This window comes from Protopterus annectens, chromosome 3.part1 (genome assembly GCF_019279795.1).
Source record: "Protopterus annectens isolate FY-2018-M chromosome 3.part1, PAN1.0, whole genome shotgun sequence".
In the NCBI taxonomy this organism is placed as follows: Eukaryota; Metazoa; Chordata; order Ceratodontiformes; family Protopteridae; genus Protopterus; species Protopterus annectens.
Window position 1 is genome coordinate 1,479,906,389 of NC_056732.1, and position 20,613 is coordinate 1,479,927,001.

Consider the following 20,613-nt stretch of genomic DNA (forward strand, 5'->3'; position numbering starts at 1 on the left):
TTTTTATGCACCTTTTGATTTAATTACAGCATTCAGTCATCTTGGGTACAGACCTGCCATCAATTAAAAAGACTCTGATTAACCCCAAATAAAGTTTAGCTGTCCTAGTAGGATTTTCCTGACAATCAGTTGCCTCTTACACCAAAATTCATAGTTCGCAGAGAGCTTACAAAACATCAAAGGGATCTCATTGTTGAAAGGTTTCAGTCAGAAGAAGGGTATAAAAAAATTTCCACAGCAGTGACAATGCAAAGAACTGCATGTCTATCCAAATTTGATGAAAAGACCAGAGGAAAACTGGTCTGGGAGGCTGCCAAGAGACCTACCGCAACACTGAATTAACCCCCCCCCCCCCCACGTTCGAATCACCCATAACCACTTTGCCTTCAAGACCATGCTCCATTCCCATCTCTATTCTTACTGGGAATGCTCATGCTTTTACCCCACCCTGACCCCCCTCTATATCATTTCTGCTCCCCCTTCCTTTTTTCTCATTTCTCAAAACTCAACCTAGCGACTCCCTTCATTTGATTTCCACCACCTCTCCCTTTTTTCATTTCTCATAACTCAACCTATTCACCTTTCACTGTTCTACTCTCCTCCTCTAATTCTTCCTCCCTCTCGCCTCATAAAACTTTGAGTGCATAAATACTTGCACTCCAAATTATACTTATGTACTCCAAAACGTTTGTTTTAATTTCATTCGATACTATGTTACAACACCTTCCTCTAATGTAATTATTTTGTCTTCTATATTACTGTGTTTTAGTAATTTTTGAAAATTGTGTTTTGCTTGTTGACTTTGTTGATATTAGCTTTGTAATTGTCTATGGAGATTTTCTCCCCAGGCCTGCATTGAAAACACTTATTCAGGACCAATGGACTTTCCCAGTTAACAAGCTGCAAACAAACTGCAAATAAATAAATAAATAAATAAATTCACCAGAAGAAAATTAAAGTTTTGGAATGGCCCAGCCAGATCCCAGACCTAAATCCAGTAGAAAATCTCTGAGTGATCTGAAGAAGGCTGTGCACAATATATGCCCTTGCAATCTGACAGATTTGGAGAGCTTTTGCAAGAAAGGGTGGGCAGATATTACCAAGTCAAGATGTGCCATGCTGATAGACTCCTACCCAAGAAGACTGAATGCTACAATTAAATCAAAAGGTGCTTCAGCAAAGTATTAGTTTAAGGGTGTGCACACTTATGCAACTAGCTTATTGTATATTTTTCATTTTTCATGTTTTTTCCCCTAACAGATTTGTTTTTCAATTGAATTGTACAGGTTATAGGTCACATTAAAGGTGGGGAAAGTTTTGAAATGATTTGTTTTATTTTTTATCACAAAAACCTGGTATTTTAACAGGGGTGTGTACACTTTTTTTATATCCACTGTAATTCCGACACAGGATCTAGAATTTATAGGACCAGGACTAAATACAGTTTCTTGTATACCCTCTCCTCCACTCCATGTGCGACAAAAGTTAAGGTTGCAGGTACAGAAAAACATTTTCAGAAACAAGGTTCTTGCTCTTCTGGTACTTCAAGCTTTGGGAACTATTGCAGCGACCATAACCCTAGTATCACTCACAAGGTATCATATGAGGCTGCTTCAATGGCTCCATATGGCACAATGGTCAGTTCTGTCACATCTGATGTCACACCCAGTTCTAATAAATCATTGCAAAAAAGATGTATTCTGTTGGATGAAGTCAGAAGAAAACTTATTGGGCCGCACCTTCTCTCCCTGTCCGCCCACAGTCATAGTGACTCTTGACACTTCCCAGGTTGGGTAGGGGGGTGTTATCTGGGAAAGACAGTCCAAGGCACTTGGTCCCTGCAGGAGGCCAGTCTGCGCATCAGCGTCCTAGAAATGAGGGCAGTGCTTTTAGCATCGCAAGCCTTTCAGTCTTATCCTTCCTTCGGGGATGGTTGCAATCCAGTCAGACAGCATGTCAGTTGTCTGCTACATCAGCAAGCAGGAGGGGAAACCAGGTCCTATCCCCTGTGTCTGGAAGCCCTCAGGATTTGGCAATGGGCTATTGCTTCCAACCACTTTTTGATAGCAATGCATGTCCTGGGAAGCTCCAACGTGATTGTAGACAAACTGAGTAGATTCATCCTCTTGCCTTAGGAGTGGTCTCTCAATCACACCATAGTGATGTAACTCTTTCATTTCTGGGGCCAGCTTTACTGTGATCTTTTCACCTCTCCAATGAACAACAAATGCAGCAGCTGTTTTGCCCTAATTCCCTTATGCAGGGAGTCCCCGAGAGATGCACTCTTCATTTGGCCCCCGGGACTACTTTATACCTTTCCCCTTATTCTGCTGATTCCCCAGTTCTTGAGGAAAGCCCAGAAGTTGAGAAACAGTGATCCTCATTGCACCCTGTTGGCCCCATCAAGTCTGGTTCCCCTTCCTTTGGCCTCACCTAGTTCGCAGTCCCTGGATTTTGGATAGAGTTCCAGACCTGCTGTCTTATCTGCAGGGATTGGTGCATCCCAATCTCCACAATCTCAAGCCGATAGCTTAGTATCTGCAATTCCGTTAATTGCCAGGCAGATCAATTTACCTTCCTCAGTGCAAAAGATTCTTCCAGCTTCTCATAAACCATCCACTTGGAAACTGTTAGTAAATGGAAGAGATTCGCAATTTAGGCCTGTAGAAATAATAATGATCCCTTTTCACCGTCGGACCTTCAGTTGACAAGGTCTTGGAATTCCTGGCTTCACTTTTTGAACTAGGAATGCTTACTTCCACTATTAAGGTCCAATTAGCAGCCATTTCCAGTTTTCACAATGGGTTTAATGACCTTTCCTTGATGTATCATCATTTATGCAAAACCTTTCTTAAAGGCGCTTTACATCTAAACCCCCATTCAAAGATCCTATAGCTTTGTAGGATTTGACCTTAGGTCTACAATCTTTAGTTTTGCAGCTCTTTGAGACAGCAACAATTTGTGACCTCAAATTTCTGTCTTGGAAAACTCTCTTCCTGGTTGTCATCACTACTGTCAAGAGGGTTTTTGAATTACAGGCTGTGTGAAACACCCTTATGTAATTTTCACAAGGATAGCATGTCATTAAGAAGAAATCCATCCTTTCTTCCTAAGGTGGTCTCAGAATCTAATATTAACCAGACCATATATTTGTCCGTCGTCTTTCCAAGTTTTTCACATAAAGGCGTATACTCCTTGCATCTGCTGGACATCCACAAACAGCTGTTTCTACCTGGACAGAACCAAACTGTCTAGAAAATCAGATTAATTATTCATATCCTTTTCAGGCCCCACTTTGGGTAAACCAGTCTCCAAAGTTACCTTATTGAGATGGCTTAGGGATTGTGTTTCCGTTGTTTACAGTCATAACGACCCCAAACTACCTGCAACAGTTAGAGCGCATTCCACTAGATCTGTATTTACTTCCACTGTTTTTCATTCCAAGCCTTCCATGGAAGAAATATGTGCAGCCGCAGTGTGCGCCACTCCCCATACGTTTATCACTCATTACAAATTAGGTAAAGGTCTCCAGGGGAAGAGCATCATTTGGCTCTGTGGTACTCAGGAATGTCCTTCCTAAGGGCCACCCAGGATCTAAAGTAGCTGTGGACTCTGTCCTATTTGTCATGAATGAATGAAGATTAACAACATCAACTAAAGAAGCTATGTCCTTACTATAACATTCCATCTGTGTTGTCGGTCTTCATTCATTCTGGACATCTCACCCTCCTTAATCCCTCCAATGGACTGCTGGAGGATCAAACCTTTGTTCTGTAAGACTTGTAGGTTTCACCTTAGACAGGGCTTCTGTTTTCCTATACTTTGGCTGCGAACTAGATCTGAGGTAGTGGAGAGAGGGTTATTGTGGGTAGAGCCTTGACTCAAGAGTTTTTGGCTGGTGCAAGCTGTATAATGGCCAAGCCATTTCCGAGGAGTCTGAACCGAGTCCCATTTGTCAAGAATGAATGAAGATCGACAACACAGATTGAACACTATGGTAAGGACATATAACTTTTTTTGCATTTGTTAGATGTTCACAGACAGTTACATTTTTACTTGCACAGGGCTAAGTCCTTTCGAAAGTCAGATCAGTTGTTTGTTTCCTTCTCTGCTAGCCACCTAGGTCAGGCAGTTTCAAAGGTTACTCTCACCAAGTGGATTACGTACTGTATCACCTTCATTTATAATAAAAATGGATTACAGATACCTCGTCTTGCTAAGGACCACTTCATTAAATCTATGTCCACCTCATCTGCCCTTCCTTCCTGGGCCTGCTTAGATGATGATTGTACTGTAGCCACTTGGTCTAAGGCTCACACATTTGTATCACATTATAAATTGGGTCTTGTTTCCAGGAGTTGGGCTTCATCCGGTTCAGCAGTGCTCTGGCATATCCTTCATTGAGACCACCCAGGGAGTTGCATAGCTGGGTAACTCTACCCATGCATAAGGAGGAATGAGAGACTACATCAGATTTATTAGTTATGTACTTGCCATAGCTTGGTATCTGTGTTGTCTTCTTTAAAAAAACAAGTAATCTCCGTGGTATCCCCGAAGTCTCAAAATAACCCACCAAACAATTGTAGTGGGTCCAAAAACAAAACAGTTTAAGAAACTTCTCTGTGTGGAAGATTTTCAGTCCATATTTTTCTAGTTAATCACTGTATATTAATCAGATCAGACAGTAGTAGTAGAAGTAGCGAACTTAAACTCATCTTAAGTCAAAACAAAACAAAAAGTAATAGAAAATATATAGTTGTACAGCATTACTAAGTATTCAAAAGTAATCCAAGTAAGGCAGGCAGCCTGTTTCCAGTCGAAAATCCTTTATTAAGTACACAGACAAGTGATCCAAGTAAAACAAAAATAGAGTAATTTCCTCACAAGCTTTCTAAATATACTTTTTATCAGGCATGGGAGTGGTTTATTGTGCTGTAAAACAGTGTTATTGGTACACGTTAAATTCACATCCCTTCCCCCATCAGTGTGACATTCGAGCTGGTCCTGCCCTGCTTAGTAGCTGTCATAATAATGTAACTCTTGTATACTTTAAATAAAATTTATAATTATGTGGTACCTATTATTTAACCAGATTATTAAGTAGATTATTAAGTCTGTGATTTTATCCAAGACAATGTACTACATGGCTGGAAATATGTCAACCTTAGTTCATTTGGCAATCAAAAAATATATATAAATATATACATACACATTTTGCATGTAAAAATCAATTTCTATTTTCATAACCTATTGTTAACAAAGATCGCTTTCATCCTTCTAGACTTCTTCAGGTCTGTGTACAAGAACCCTAAAATTAATCTATAAAAATATATATAATCGTATAATTAGTTAGTATTGTTATTACACATCATTTTGAATAAAGTGGAAAAAAGAACCAGAAAAAAAATAATAAATAAATAAAAATAAGAAAAAATGTATGTATGACGATGGAAACAAAATATACACTTAAATTACAACTGATTTAAAATGTTATTTAAAACCAACTGGTAGAATAAAATAAAATACAATTAGTCATGTAATGTGGCAATTTTCTAAGTTCCAGTGCACTTTTGATTGAGCAGTAGTAGTATAGTCCAGGCTTCCTAAAACAGTTCAGCTTAAATTGCCACATGAGTTCATGTTTCTCCAGAATATTCGGGATGTCTCCTTCAAGATCACCCATGTCTGTGATCCAGGATCTGGAATTTAAAACCTGTGCGTCTTTTATGAAGAGAAAGGTGTTTGGCTAGTGCATTATTTTTACATCCAGAGCGGATTTCTGACAGATGAAATGAAATCCTATGCTTGAGTTTATTTACAGTCTTGCCCACATAGAATGCATCACATTCATTGCACTGTGCCCTGTAAATTACTTTTGTAGTGTTAGTCACCCCCTGCACTGGTTTTAATGATTTTCTTTAAATAAGGGCAATACAAACTATCACCTTGCTGTATAAATATATAAAATGTACAATTAGTTTCACATCTTTTAGTGCTTTTCTCATATGGTCTATGTTTAAATTCAACAAAATGTCTAATGTTCCTGGCCTTCATATAAACAAATGATGTGGCTTCACCTAAGCTGTTAACCAGAAAAGGGTTTCCTGTGATAATGTCACAGTTTTCTTCAATAATATTTTTGATACTGTGATAATCCAAATTGTATGTCAGGATGCAACTATTTTTGCATTTGTTATTCTCTGTGGAATTACTTAACATTTTTCTACTGGGAGGTTGAGTGAAGGTGCTTCAGTCCTTTTCAGTTCTATAATGGGTTCCAGGTTTTTTTTTTTAACATCTGGCTTTCATAGCCTCTCACTAGAAAATCATTCTGTAAGTTGTTCAGGTTTCTCAAAAATGGTTCCATCTCTCTGGTAATTCTAGCTAATCTATAGCCTTGGGACTTCACTACATTATACTTGGTTTTTGCAGGATGTAGACTTTTACTGTGGAGTAACAAGTTACCCCTTGTTGATTTTCTGAATAGATCAGTGGTGATTCTGGTATTGTTGGTGTCCTTGGAAATCTGCATATCTAGGAAAGTGGTTGAAGTACATCTATGGGAAGAGGTAAACTTCAGGAAGGGGGGTTATTTGATTGAGGTAAGTGATAAAATCTCCAAGCTGCAAGGTGTCACCTTCCCACACAATAAAGATGTCATCAATAAAACGTAAATAGCATGTGATATGCTGCATGTAGTCTGTGTTTAACACAACATCCTCCTCCCATTTGCCCAGGGCTATGTTAGCTATGCTGGGAGCCATGGCAGCCCCCATTGCTATACCAGTTTTTGTTTGTAGTGTTTGCCATTGAAAGTAAAGAAATTGAAGTCCAGTACAAGATTAATGAGCTTGCTTAACTTTTGCAGTTGTGCCTGTGTACCCTGATTGTTTAAAAGACTCCATAACTGCTGTTGTACAGTAATTGTGAGGGAGCACTGTGTACAAGGATTCCACATCAATAGTCAATAAAATACTGTCAGCTTCCACTGTAATGTTTTTTATTTTTCTCAAAAAATCCATTGAATCTCTTGTGTATGACTTATTCTTTTCTGCTAGAGGTTTCAGTAAGTAATCAAGGTAAACGGTTGTGGCTTCAGTAAGGGAACCTCCACTTGCTACCACCGGTCTATAAGGTGGGTCTTCTCTGTTCTTGTGTGGCTTTAGTATTCCAAAAAAGTAAGGTAAACGTGGGCATGGGCTCCATAAATAATTATAAAGATTTTCAGTGATAAGTTTTTCTTCCCATAATGTGGTGAGATTAGTGTTCCATAAATCATATGCTTTAACAATAGGTTATGAAAATAGAAATTGATTTTTACAAGAAAAATGTATATGTATATACCTATGTATATTTTTTGATTGCCAAATGAACTAAGGTTGATATATTTCCAGCCATGTAGTATATTGTCTTGGATAAAATCACATACTTAATCTGGTTAAATAATAGGTACCACATAATTCTAAATTTTATTTAAAGTATACAAGGGTTATATTATTATGACAGCTAACTAGGGCAGGACCAGCTCGAATGTCACACTGATGGGGGAAGGGATATGAATTTAACATGTGTACCAATAACACTTTGTTTTACAGCACAATAAACCACACCCATGCCTGATAAAAAGTATATATATATTTAGAAAGCTTGTGAGGAAATTATTACTCTTTTTGTTTTACTTGCATCGCTTGTCTGTGTACTTAAAGGATTTTCGACTGGAAACAGGCTGCCTGCCTTACTTGGATTACTTTTGAATACTTAGTAATGCTGTACAAATATATATTTTCTATTATTTTTTGTTTTGTTTTGACTTAAGACGAGTTTAAGTTCGCTACTTCTACTATTGTCTGATCTGATTAATATACATTGATTAACTAGAAATATATGGACTGAAAATCTTCCTCACACAGAAGTTTCTTACACTGTTTTGTGTTGTCTTCTTTCATTCCTCCTCACCTTCCACTCTGCCATCCCCCTTCTTGGCACTTTAGAAGACGTGGAGAGAACTATTCTTGGGAACTGTGCTTCCTGGGTTATTTTGAGCCTTTGATTATGGAAAGATATATAAAGTTTCCTTCTTCCTTCTTTTGCTCTCTGTTGTCTGTGGGCAGCAATTCCAATCTGAGGAGGTTGGTTGGACTTCAGGGCATTGTGAATAGTGGGAGGAGTTTGAGACTTGGATCCTAGTCTCTAGAAATGTGTCCAAGTCAGATCTGAGGACAGATGACGACAACACAGATACCAAGTTATGGTAAGTACATAACTAGTAATTACTGTGGGATATAATGTAGACAGAAGGCTAGAAAGTTGCCACCATTTCAGATTCCAGCTAGCGATGAGCTGTGTCTGACAAAACCAGTAGTAACCTGGAAAAGAAAGGGTCATAATAAGAGAACTTTTTATTTTTTAAAGTTATTTTGTGAATAGGTGCAACAAGATAAACTGCTGTATTGTTAGGATAGTAAAGAATACAAAGTTGTTTTTGTTTGCAGTAAAGGCTAAGTATAGGACTAAGATTATGCTAATAAGAGTATTCTAGATTTTGATACTTGGCTAACTTAGTGAGACTTTGCACTTCATAGTGATATTCAAACAGTGACCCGCTTAAAGGGCAGATGCGCCAAGAAACTGCAGATAAATATGTAATGTTTTTATTATGTAGTTCACATACATATATACAAATATGTCAAGCAAGGGCATTAATGCTCCTCTAGCTTGCCAATCTATTAAAACACTTGTCCTTATAAGTGTCCAGGCTGTTCTTAAAAATATCTAAACTAGTACTTACTTTAATGTAATTTGGTAGTCTGTTCCATGCATCAGCTACTCTGTCAGAGAACCAATTAGTACACTTCTTATTCCTATAGAATCTTCTATATAGGTTGTCTGATGATTCTCTATAACCGCAAACATTCCCAGCAGTAGTTGTCTCTAAATACCCTATATACCTGAATAAGATCTCTTCTTAGATATCTCTAGGAGAACACTATACAAGTTCAGATATTTTAGTCTTTCATAATAACTTAAATTTTTCACATCCATGAATGCTCTTGGTACATTTCTGCTGTACTTTTTCCAATTTACTCATGTTCGTTTTATTGGGTTTCCATATTGTTACATACTCAAGTTTGGGTCTAATGTAACTAACAAGCAGTGACTTCATTATTTTTGATTTCCTAGACTTTATAAATCTTTTTATACAGCCTGTAGTTCCAGAACTCTCATTAACTAATCGGTTGATATGATTAGAAAAACTCGTAGCAGAATCTACCCATATACCCAGGTCCTTGAGTCTACAGTTTCAATTACTGTGTGCTGCATTAAATATTCACCTTTCAATTTGTGTGTCCCAAATCTCATATGCTTAGTTGTTGATGTATTTATCAGCATGTTATTCTCCTGTGCTCAAATGGTCAATTTAGTCAAGTTATTTTGTAGACATACCTTATCTTTAACCCATGTAATCAGTTTACCCAATTTTAGGTTGTCTGCATATAGACTGTAGAACACCTCAGATGAGAAAGTTAGGTCTGAAAGATACAATCTAAACAAGTAAGGGCCTAGGACAGAGACCTCTGCGACACCCTGATTGCAACCAAGGATTTCACCTGTCCACTTGCTGTTTACTTGCCATGTCCTATTTGTAAGCAATGCAGATATCCATCTTTCATCAAGAGTACATCAATACCTAGTTCTAATTTACTGAACAGCGTTTTATGTATGACCCTGTCAGATGCTGAAGTTAAATCTATATAAATAACATCACAGCACAATTTTTCATTTATAGCTGTTGTATTGTTCTACATCTTGTTAAGAGTGGTAGTAGATTGGTTTTCAATATATGCATGCCGATATATGGTTTCAAGTCCCAACCTATCCAGTTCTGACAATAACTTATCCAATATTACCTTCTCCATTATTTTTTCACAACATGAAAGTAGACTTCAAGGTCTGTAAGACTCTGGGTTTGTCCTACTCCCCTTTTCCGTAAAGACAGGTTTAATAAGTGCATGTCTCCAGTCTTGAGGAATCTCTCCATATTTATATGACCTAGTGAATAATAGATATAATGGTACTGCAAGTTCTTGCTGAAGTTTTCTCAGGTCATTGTTACTAATTCCATCGCCTCCCTGAGCTTTGTTTGGATCTAGTTTGCGCAGTTCTTTTTCAAAATAATCTAATTTGATTCCAGTATTTGGGGTTACCTGGATGTCACTAGGACAACTTATCACCCATTTTGTGGAGTGAAACTGTTTGCATAAGATTTTGTAAATATATTTATAATCTCTTGTCTGAGAATAAATTTTAGACTCTGCATACAGTTTATCAGTTTGTGTCTCTACTCCTTCCACATCTTGGGTAGCTATAAAAGGGTTTCCTATTATGCTCAGTATTGTTACAATTTTTTATTTATTTAACATTTGTTAACCGGGAAAGTCTAACTTGGAACAAAGCCAGTTTTCAGCAGAGGCCCAAGGAGAAACGTTCTAGATGCATGTCTTTGTAATGTGGGAGGAAACTGGAGCACCCAGAGCAAACCCACACGAATGCAGTGGAGGACATGTGGACTCCGCACAGAAGGCACTCCAACCAAGGATCGAACCGGAGAACCTTTTGCTGTGAGGTGACAAAGCTACCTCTGCACCACTGTGCCCCTCCATATATAAATATTCTTCAGATATCTCTTGATCTTGTCTCACACTATGCTTAATCTCTTTGTCCAGCTTGTTTATTCCAGTTTTCGAAGTTTTAGTTGGACCTGTCTTCCATTTCTTACATTCTTGTCTCTTAGCTTAATCAGCTTTCTTGTTCTTATATCCCCTGATGTTGTATGCCTAGATCCTGATTAACATTTTTTTTTTATTTTTTTGCACTCAGTTTCTCTTTCAAAACTTTCCACATTCCATCTGCAGTTTTTCCTCTGAACACCTTACTCCAGTTAGTTTTACAGAGTGACTGTTTTGCTTCCATATAATCTGTAATTAACTTTGTGTGCACTGGCTTAGATTTCAGTTTGGCAGAATTATCTAGCAACAAATTAGCCTTTATAACACCAAGAAACAAGTTAACCTTGACTTTAAGAAATTTCAGCAAGAGTGAATTTATGGACAGCTCTGTGAAAACCACTTATACTAATAATGGTAATCAAGGTGCATTAACTTAATCGAAAAATGTATCGTAACTATTAAATGTACTGCCACTGGTAATTAGGATTACATTTAGATTTTTTTTTTCCATATAGGTGTATTTGTGGATTTTGACAGTTTTGTAAACTCTTGTAATTTCAGAAAAAGGATTGCATTTTATGAAGGAAGTTTATTCACATTTTTCTCCCAAGTTCAGTAATGTTAGTAATTTTAAAATAGTTTTGAAGGGGAACACAAACTTAGTAGTTAGAGGACAGGATGATGAAATTAATGGAAAATGCTTTTCTAGCTACTGAACAGTTTGTTTAAATTGAAAGAAATAAAGGGAAATCTTGGAATTCGACACCAGAACACAAATTAGCATAGTTTGAAATCAGAGTACAACTATAGAAGAGTGGGGTGCACATTACTGAAGAGTTTTAGGATAGACTATGCCATTACATTAAGATTTACTGATTTATTTATATTTGTACATGACATTACATTTTTTTGTGCGCTTACCAAGAACTGAGAGGATTTATAGTTACTTTTTCCAGCATTATTACATGATCCTTTAACGGTAAGTAATGAGACTGTTTGTGTAATTGAATGTAATGCATACAAGGCTGGTGTATGACATTTGCATACAGTTGCATTCAAAGAGATGGTCACCTAAGAATTATAGCTCGTTATTGTTAGGGTTTTAATTGAATTTGTTTTGTAGTTTACTTTTTCTTTTGCTAGAATAATAAAGAATGTGTAGATTTTCATTCACTACATGCGTCAGTTGTATGTTAGTATTTATCTAGACTATTTTGAGTCTACAAATTTCACTTTCACCTCACTTCATGCTTTTAGGGGAAGAAGAATGCCAGAATTTAATGCATCGTATGTAAATATGTTAAAATCAAAGCCAGATCAAAAACTGGTTGAAGAAATTTGTAATTTGAAGTTTGAGAATAAAGCTCTTCATGAAAATTTTTCTGTATTGGAGCTGGAAATTCGCAAACTAAAATTGGAAGCACAGGTATGTTATGTGAGAAGCTGTGTTGTATACACTATTGCTGTTTGTTGACTAGGTAGGTGAGCTGGTCTAATGACCCTTCAATAGAGACCAGGAGATGTACAACTGTTATAAGCAGCATTACTTAACATTGTAAAATGTAATGAAACAATGTTTAGCATTGTAAGTTGTGATGAGATTAAAGTGCAGAATATATTAAAGTACTTTTGATTACTCCAGTAATGTGCCACATGCAGGTGAAATTTTAATTCAAATTGCAAAAGCAGCCCTTTCTTCTATTTTTAGGGACATCTTTTTCATGATCTTGTAATAAAAGCAATCCTTGCCCTTTGTTCCCCACTGCCACCATCACCATTGCTATTCAGTTTATAACTTTGATGGTCATAGAAATAAGTCCTACTTATTGCTGCTGTAAAATCTAATTTAAGCAGCTTAATCCCTAGTCATACCAGAGTTCCTGAAATTTGCTCTTCCGTTTTATCCAGTCTGGTTGATCAAGGCTCAGAATGCTATCATTGCTATCTTGTAATGGTAGTTAGACTCTGATAAAAATGGGAAGGTGAGTGTTTCATTTTTCATTTTCTCCCTCTTCTCTGAGTTTGTGATATTTCAGAGTTGATTAAAATACAGAGGTGTAAGGGCTGCAGTGGCTTACCATCTTGCAAAAAATGTGCTTTAGGTAGCAGCCTCCTAGGGTTTGAGTATTTGAATAGTCTTGCTAATTAATCAAGGCATGATTAGTTTTAATAAAGCCTTTTTTTAGCTCAAAGGAGAAAAAAAATCTGAATTTCTTAACCCTTCCCTCATCCTCATATGGCTTTCAGCCTTATTTGTATGTTGACCTGAAAAGCGTGGAAGCTTTCCGAGTTGCCTGAAAAATAAACTAGATGTGAAAATGTTTGATTTCTCTCGACAGAAATATAAGAAGTGTTAGGCAAGCAGTATTCTACAAGGGTTTCATTTCTACCATTGTGTCTGTTGGTGACTTAGTATTAACTTTTAGTAGTTTGGAGATGTACTTCAGTGTTTGTATTACCAAGAAATGTGTTCTTGTTTTATTTGAAGTGTGATCATTTTGAAGAAAAATGTGAGCATTGCATAGATAATCAAAATAAGACTGTAGGCAGATTCCTCTTAAAGAAATGACTGAAAACTTTGGAGAAAATTTTTAAAAAGTGGCTCAAACAGAGCCAGCCAAAAGTGAGATGATGTGCTGGTTCGATTTGCATGCAGGGGTAAAACCTTTATTGCAATCCAGGCAATGCATGTTTGATTCATGGCTTGGACTGCTGAAGCTGGAAAAGGGCATACCTGTCTTAGGGGGGATGGGGAATGTGGCAGAGTAGGCCATGAATTGCCACATTTGTTTGGAGGAAGTGCAGCAGATGCTAATGTGGTTTTGGTGTGTGTTTGGCTCATCAAGGTGCAGTATGGCAGCAACCTTCAAAGGAGGTTTATTCTAACACAGTAAACACGGGAAAGCATTATGGCCCCCTGCAGTGAAGTTCTTCACTCTGTCTCCCCAGATTAGGAATTTAACCACAAGATCTTTTGCTGGCTGTGTTTGATGGCTTTTCTACCAAAATGTCAACCATCATGAATGAATGGGCAAGCTGGGATATGGCAAAGGTGATGATTGTCAGGTAGTGTGGAGAAAGTGGCTCCATAAAGATAGACTGAGAGAATGGAAGAAATTAACTTTAGATCCCTCCTGTGCATTCAAAAGAAGGAAGCCAGGCTTAAGATTTCAGTAACTGGCATACACCACTAACACTTCTGAGGCTAGCATATCTGCTGTGGTAATTGCTATATGCACGGGGGCTTGGTCAATCACTGAAGTACCAAGAGCACCTCCACTGATAGTGCCAAATAGTGCAGTCTTACAAAATCTACAGCGGTGTCTTCCTCTGAGATTGCAAGGATGGGGATGGTTCCAGTTAAAGATGTGGTAAAACTAAGCAACCACCTTTCATTTCCATGGTCAGGTGCATCATTTTCAGCAGCTTACAAAAACTGAGATTTGACACCAACTATGGTGTAAAAAAGCCTCTGTAGTCCTCCAGTGCCAGAAATGTGTGTAGTAAAGCAGGTAAAATGCCTTACAAAGATACTTGCCTCTAACATGCCAAAATATAATACTGGAGTTAAAAGTGGCTTCATACTGTGTTGTGAAGACGCCTACTGATATACCAGTACCATTGATGGCTACCCACCACACCTTAGTTAGATTTTTCTCTATAGTGTATACCCCTTTCATTTTATTGCTGAAGCTGCCGACAGAATTTCATTTAACACAGTAGCAACAAAGGACTGCGCTGGTCACATTTGAAGGCCAGTGCTTGTTCATGTTCACTAAGAGTGAACTTTAATCTTTGTAGGTGCTGACGAATTTAAAAAAAAAAAACTGGCTGAGGGTAAATAATTTTTACACTCAGTTATACCCCCCTATTTTCAGTCTGTATCTATATAGAGATGTGTGTATATCTGTCTTTGAGGTGACAGTTCTTTTAGCTGTGTCTTTAGCTCGTTGAATGGTGTCATGTGTTGTTGAACACAGGATTTGCTGATTTCAGGAAGATTCTCATTGCTCAGTAAGGAATGTTAGGTAAGCAATAGTGAGAATTAATACTCCAATTTTCATTTCGGACTACAGTTTGGACATGGGGTGTATGTTTGTGTATGTGCACGTGTCTAGAAGAAGTGGATAGCTTTATAGTTGTGATTTTACATTTGTATGTGTGTTGTGTCTATTGTTCGGTGGTAGTGTTAAGAAAAATGCATATCTCGCATTATCCTAACTACTTCATGTGGAATATCACCATCAGGTGGATCTGTCTCAACAATTTGTGTTTCTTTGAAATTCTCGCGCTTCTTCCCTGCTATCCATGATGCATCTGTCTCCCCTGTACTCATTAGGTCTTTTACACTGAGTGTGCTGTCAGCTAAGTGATTCTTTTTTGACACTACATTAACTTGTAGGTTTTTTCATAAATTTTTAATCTTTATTTCTAAACTTCAAAACTGTGAGCTAAACAAAAAAAAACTTATTTTCTATCCCTTGCTGAGTGTTGGGGGCCTAATCCTAAATTATCTGCGCTTTCTTATCCTATATTTTTTTTTTTGTTTGTCTGTTATGGTAAAGAGAATAAAAAAAAATGTGCCCTGTGCAGCCACAAAATTATCCCCAAGATACTCAAAGGTGTGTGGTATGCTTGGGGCTGGGCATTTGAATGTTTCTTGTGATATTGCTAGAGCATTCATTCCTCATTCTTTGCAGGATCATAGAAACTTATTCTTAAAGATGTTTTGCTTAGTCATTCGGATAGGGGTGAGAAGAGGGAAGAGAGGAAAGAGCCTAAGACAAAAAGAGAAAAAATAAATAGGGCTCCAAAGTGAGCATCATCAAAAGAAAAAAGTATTTTTATCAATATGGTAATCTTCCACTCGGACTGCTTTTTGGAGACCAATGCTGCCTCTGATCACTCCCCTCAGAGAGTTGACACTAGTCTGTTTTCTGAGAAGGAGCTATCCAAGTATCCTGAAGTCCTAGCCCCCTGCATCCTCTGTATGTCTGTCTGTTGAGCTTCCTTGAGCTTTGATTGAGGTTGCATGATGAGAACCTTTGGCATGATACAACCCAATATGGCTGTCATCCCATTCTGCCTCTCTTTCTTGGGCGGATTGGATTGGTCCACTAACTCCTTCTCATGAAACTCCTTCCTCAGCCTTGTTTTGTTGCTAGATAGAGGCAGAAGAGCCAGTTTCCATTGTGGTCGGGCTAGGATCTCACCCCCCAGCGGTAGACCATTGACTCCCAGTCCCTGAGATTTTTTTCGGTGCTGATCTGTTCAGTGCCCTTCGTTCAAGGCATTTGCTCCAGTCTTTGTCAGAGCCATTTGGGTTGTCTGTTTTTGTGCCATATTCCAGTTCATTTGCTTCACCTGAGACAGGAATGATATTGAGGTGAGCATCTTCGGTGCTGACTGCCTTGACTTTCATTCCCTCCCATTAGATTATTGCTTGTTCATCGATATATGTAGATGTCCCACTGGATATGTGCCCTCGAGCTCTTAGTGTCCATCCTAATTCCTTGAGTCTTCCTCCAGCAGGGTCTGTGTTGTCTTCAGAGGAATCCCCCCAGAGCTGCTTCAAAGATGCATAAAAGGAGGCACACAGACTCTGCCATGGATTCATGACAGACACTTTGAAGGAGAAGATTCCCCACTTGTCCCCTCCAGAAGACACCAGGTTTGGTGAGTTTTTAGAATTAATGAGGTAGAGGGCTTGGCTAAACAACTTCCCCTTAGATGAAGAGAAGAGATTTTGTTTGAGGTATTGTATCCATGCCATCTGTTTCCTGTAGATCCCTCCTACTGTGAGTGTATGATGGACCTAGTGGTGCTGAGGGCCTGACAGGAACCTGATGTAGCAGCTTCCATTCCCAGAAAGCCAGACAACATTTTTTGGCCATCTAAGGGCTGATACTACTGGAGCAAGAGGCCCCTTGTTGACTCCATTATTGTAGCAGCAGCCAGAAAAAAAGGGTCTTTCCAAAGAGAGCTCAGGTTCATCCATTTCACAAGGAGGATCCCAGGATGATCGGCAGTATGGGGAAGTGAGTTTATGCTTTGGGCACTTTTGCTATCCAAGAGGTAAACTATATATTACTGATGTGACTAGGTTCTAAAAAGACATAAGTGAGCAGATACCGGACTCCATCCAACTGTAGCAGGTTTCTTACTCATAAGTAGATTGAGTCACAAGTGGCCACTGTGTTACCTATTTCAGAGCTTTCTAAGAAGCTTTTTTATAACAGCTTCTGGAGTGGTTAGAACAGCAGACAAAGGCTTTGAGCTGCCATGCCTGGCTGTGCTTATGCGACTTTGCAGACAACTTTAAAGTGCCCTTTATTAATGGCCCTTATGGGTCTACCCTCTTTGTGCCAAAGGTTAAAGAAAACCTATTGAAATGTGAACAGGGGACAAAGAGGCTGTTTGCTGTTGTAGTACATTTCTTAACCCCCTTAACAGTTCTCTTACAGGAATCCAAAGCTTTCTGGTTTGGGAAATCACAGCATATTCCCTTTGTTTCATTTTCAGATAGGGGCAACATTGGCAAAGGAGGCCCCTTTAATGGATGCTACCCTGAAGCTGAGGGAGTCTCAAAGTCTTTTCTCTGGGAAGCAACTTTAGCATCTCTGAGAACTAGTTAGGTGCTCCATAGTGGAGGCAGTCAGAGGTAAACTCGGTCTTCCTCTTGAGTTGTCGATGGTAGACGGCCATCATGACTAACAGGTGGATGAGAAAAAATATCCAGTCTGTACAGTACCATTCGCATCCCAAGTTTAAAAAGTTAAAACTGATGCCAACTTCCAGACTTGTATGCAGCTCAGAAACAGTGCCAAACTTAAAATTTAAACAGGGCAAAAGATCATACCCTATAAACCCCCAAAACAAAAATCAGAATAACCTCAAACTTTTCTAGTCCTTGAGCACCTGTGCATCCTAGCCATGTTACACAACCAGCACCCTTCACAGTTTCGCAAACTGAAAGTTCCACTACCAGCCTATCTAACTGTATAGATCTATTGCCATTCGGTCTCTACTAGAAAGGTTTTAGTGAGGTAAATTCAACTCTAGCTACTCACTTAACTGACAGTAACCTGCTATCCCTCACTCATAGGTTAATAGGTAAATACCGGGTAATCAGCCTGCAGAAGATTACAGGCCTAGGCAGAAAGAGTCTGGAGTCTACTTGAGATTCCCTTTAGCTTTCACAAAAAAAAAAAAAAAAAAAAAAACAGGCCCGTTCTGAACTTAGGCAAAAGTTGTTGATGGTCATGGTGACAGTTCTTCATTTGTAGGAAGAGAGCTGTATGTGCTCATCTCCAAATAAAAATAGCCAGTGTGTTCAGCAACGCCCTCCACTTCCAGCTTAAAACAAGTCATTACCACTTTCTTGCACTGCCATTCAGTCTCACCACAGCTTCCAGGGTACTCATTAAGCACTTGCCACTCACTGCAGCCCTACCCTAGGCTTAAAGGGGTCCATAAATTCATATACTTGGATGATTGTCTCCCAGATGCCACAACAAGGAAGTCTTTTTATAATTGATGGACTATTTGCTTTGCTTGTTTGTTCTTAGGCTTTTCAAGAAACAATGCTTGCAGTTATAACAATTACAGACTTAAATTTCATAAGATGCCTTCTGAACACAAGACTGAAAATTTTCTGACTTTATAATAAAAACAAGAACGAGCAAAGGGTGCAGTACGGGCAGCAAAGCACAATGAATTAAAATAAAAACAAAATGCTGCACGAAGCAGTCTGATGAAGCGACTGGCACGTTGTGAAAGCGCTCACATTTTTACCTGTTCTGTTGTTTTTAAATAGTCTTGCCGTGTAAGTTTTTCGTGCAGCATTTTGTTTTTATTTTAATTTTCTGACTTTCCCAAGACACTAACTCTCGGGGCCATGATTTCCAAACTTCTGGTTACCCCCAAGCTGTCTCTAGTTTTGCAAATATTGGGATTATCTGCTGCCGCATTTCATTTGAATACTCATACTAGATATCAAGAGAGTGCTGCAGGGGGTCATTAGTTGTGCAGTGTTCCTGTATTCAAAGTAGGCAAGCACGTTTGACTCTTCTGTGTTCAAACAGCATTCAGTCCATAAGTGTTCCAGCTAGAAAGCAAGTCATTCTCCCACTTATAATGACCATAGTGACCACAGATGCCTCATTTGTGGGGTAATGGGCAGGGCTTTTTGATGGGAGAGCAGTCTTTGATACATGGACCCTACTGGAAGTCAGTCTTCATATTAGTGTTCTGGAGATGGGGTGGTGGTCCTACCACTGCAGGCCTTTCAAAACGTCTTTTCCTAGGTGTGATTGCACTTCATATAAACAAAATGTCAGTGGTGTGTTAGATAAGCAATCAAGGAGGAAACTGATGTTACCTCCACATACCAGGAAGTAGTAAGGGTATAGCAATGGGCAATTCCTTTATATTGCTTTCTTTTAGCAATGCACATTGCAAGATGGATGGACTGTTAGTTGAACAGGCTCAGCAGAAATATCTTTACACCTCCTTAGTGATCCTTCAGTAGTGAATTTTTTCTTCACTGGGGGGCAACCTTGCTTGAAACTCAGTGCTTCAGCTAATAAGTGCAGAAGCTATTTTGCCCTGATCCCTTCAGAAGGATGGGGACACCAGGGGATGCTGTAGTCTATCAGTGATGCTCAGGGCCTGTCTCAACCTTGACCCCCATTACCTCTGATGACAAAATTTTGACAGAAAGCATCCCAATGCAGGACCTCCGTAATCCTCATAGTTCCCTTCTGACTTGGGCAGCTTTGGTTCCCAGTGCTATAGTCTCACCTCAGAGAGTAGCTGTGGATCCTAGATACTAAACTGGATCTCCTTGCCCACCCTTCTGGTGAGCCTCACCTTAGACATTACTTCCCTCAGTCTAACCACATGATTTTGGGCAGCGGTTAATGTTGTCACCTCACTGCAAGAGGTTCTCTGGTTCAGTTCTCGGCTGGGGTGCCTCCTGTGCGGAGTCTGCATGTCCTCCCTGCATTTGTGTGGGTTTCCTCCAGGTATTCCGGTTTCGTCCCACATTCCAAAAACGTGTGGAGAGTTTCTCCCCAGGCCTTTGTTGAAAATAGGCTCTGTCCTATTTGGACTTTCCCGGTCAACAAATGTTAATTGCATTAGTTGGTCTAGAAGCCAAACAAACCTTCCAGAGTGCTTTAGGTTCTTTCAGTATCTCAGAAAACAATGACTCATGAACTGTTTAAGAGCAAATGGAACAAATACTCTACATAGGTTCTTCAACAAGGGTTGGATCCCTTCACCATACCAATTTCACCAGTTCTTATCAACTTTTTTTGATGCAGGTTCACATTATTCTACTACCAGAGTACAGACTGGCTGCTGTTTACAGTATTTCACAACAATCTTCTAAATGATTTACAAAGCATTCCTCACAGGAACTGTTTTCCCCCAAGATTTAGGATTAAGGACATACCTTCTTATGACTTCAGTTTTTTACTAGTGATTCTAATGCATTCCCTGTTTTAATCTATTACAACTGACGTGATAATTTCTTTCATGGAAGACTTTACTTAGTAAACATTACCACAGCTAGACAAATTTCTGAACTGCATGCGCGCTCTCGAAACCTCTCTACAGCATCTTTAATGCCACATATTGCATAAGGATACGAGTTCACATTCAGTTATAAAAGAGAGCAAATCATTACAATTTTTTTCTTTTGTACACGTAATACAGATGTGATTTTATCTTAATTCAGTTTAACACTATATAGATTAAGTCCTGCCTTCCATGAAATATCACTCCTTATGAACATCATTCTGTTATGTATTATTCTCAGATTCCATTTATTTCTATGGAGTTTACTCATTCCCTTTTCTAAAGATCTCACTGAGGTTCTTTT

General features: G+C 38.7%; 1 protein-coding gene across 3 annotated transcripts in view; it reads left to right on the forward strand.

Annotated features, from left to right (window-relative positions):
- The window catches only part of STK31 (serine/threonine kinase 31), a 5,081,810-nt gene that overhangs the window by 1,819,573 nt on the left and 3,241,624 nt on the right, over positions 1–20,613 (forward strand). For all 3 annotated transcript variants that reach the window (XM_044067546.1, XM_044067547.1, XM_044067545.1), the window contains one exon: positions 11,985–12,153. In XM_044067546.1, coding sequence (XP_043923481.1) covers positions 11,985–12,153 — 169 coding nt within the window. The remainder of the gene's footprint in view (positions 1–11,984; positions 12,154–20,613) is intronic.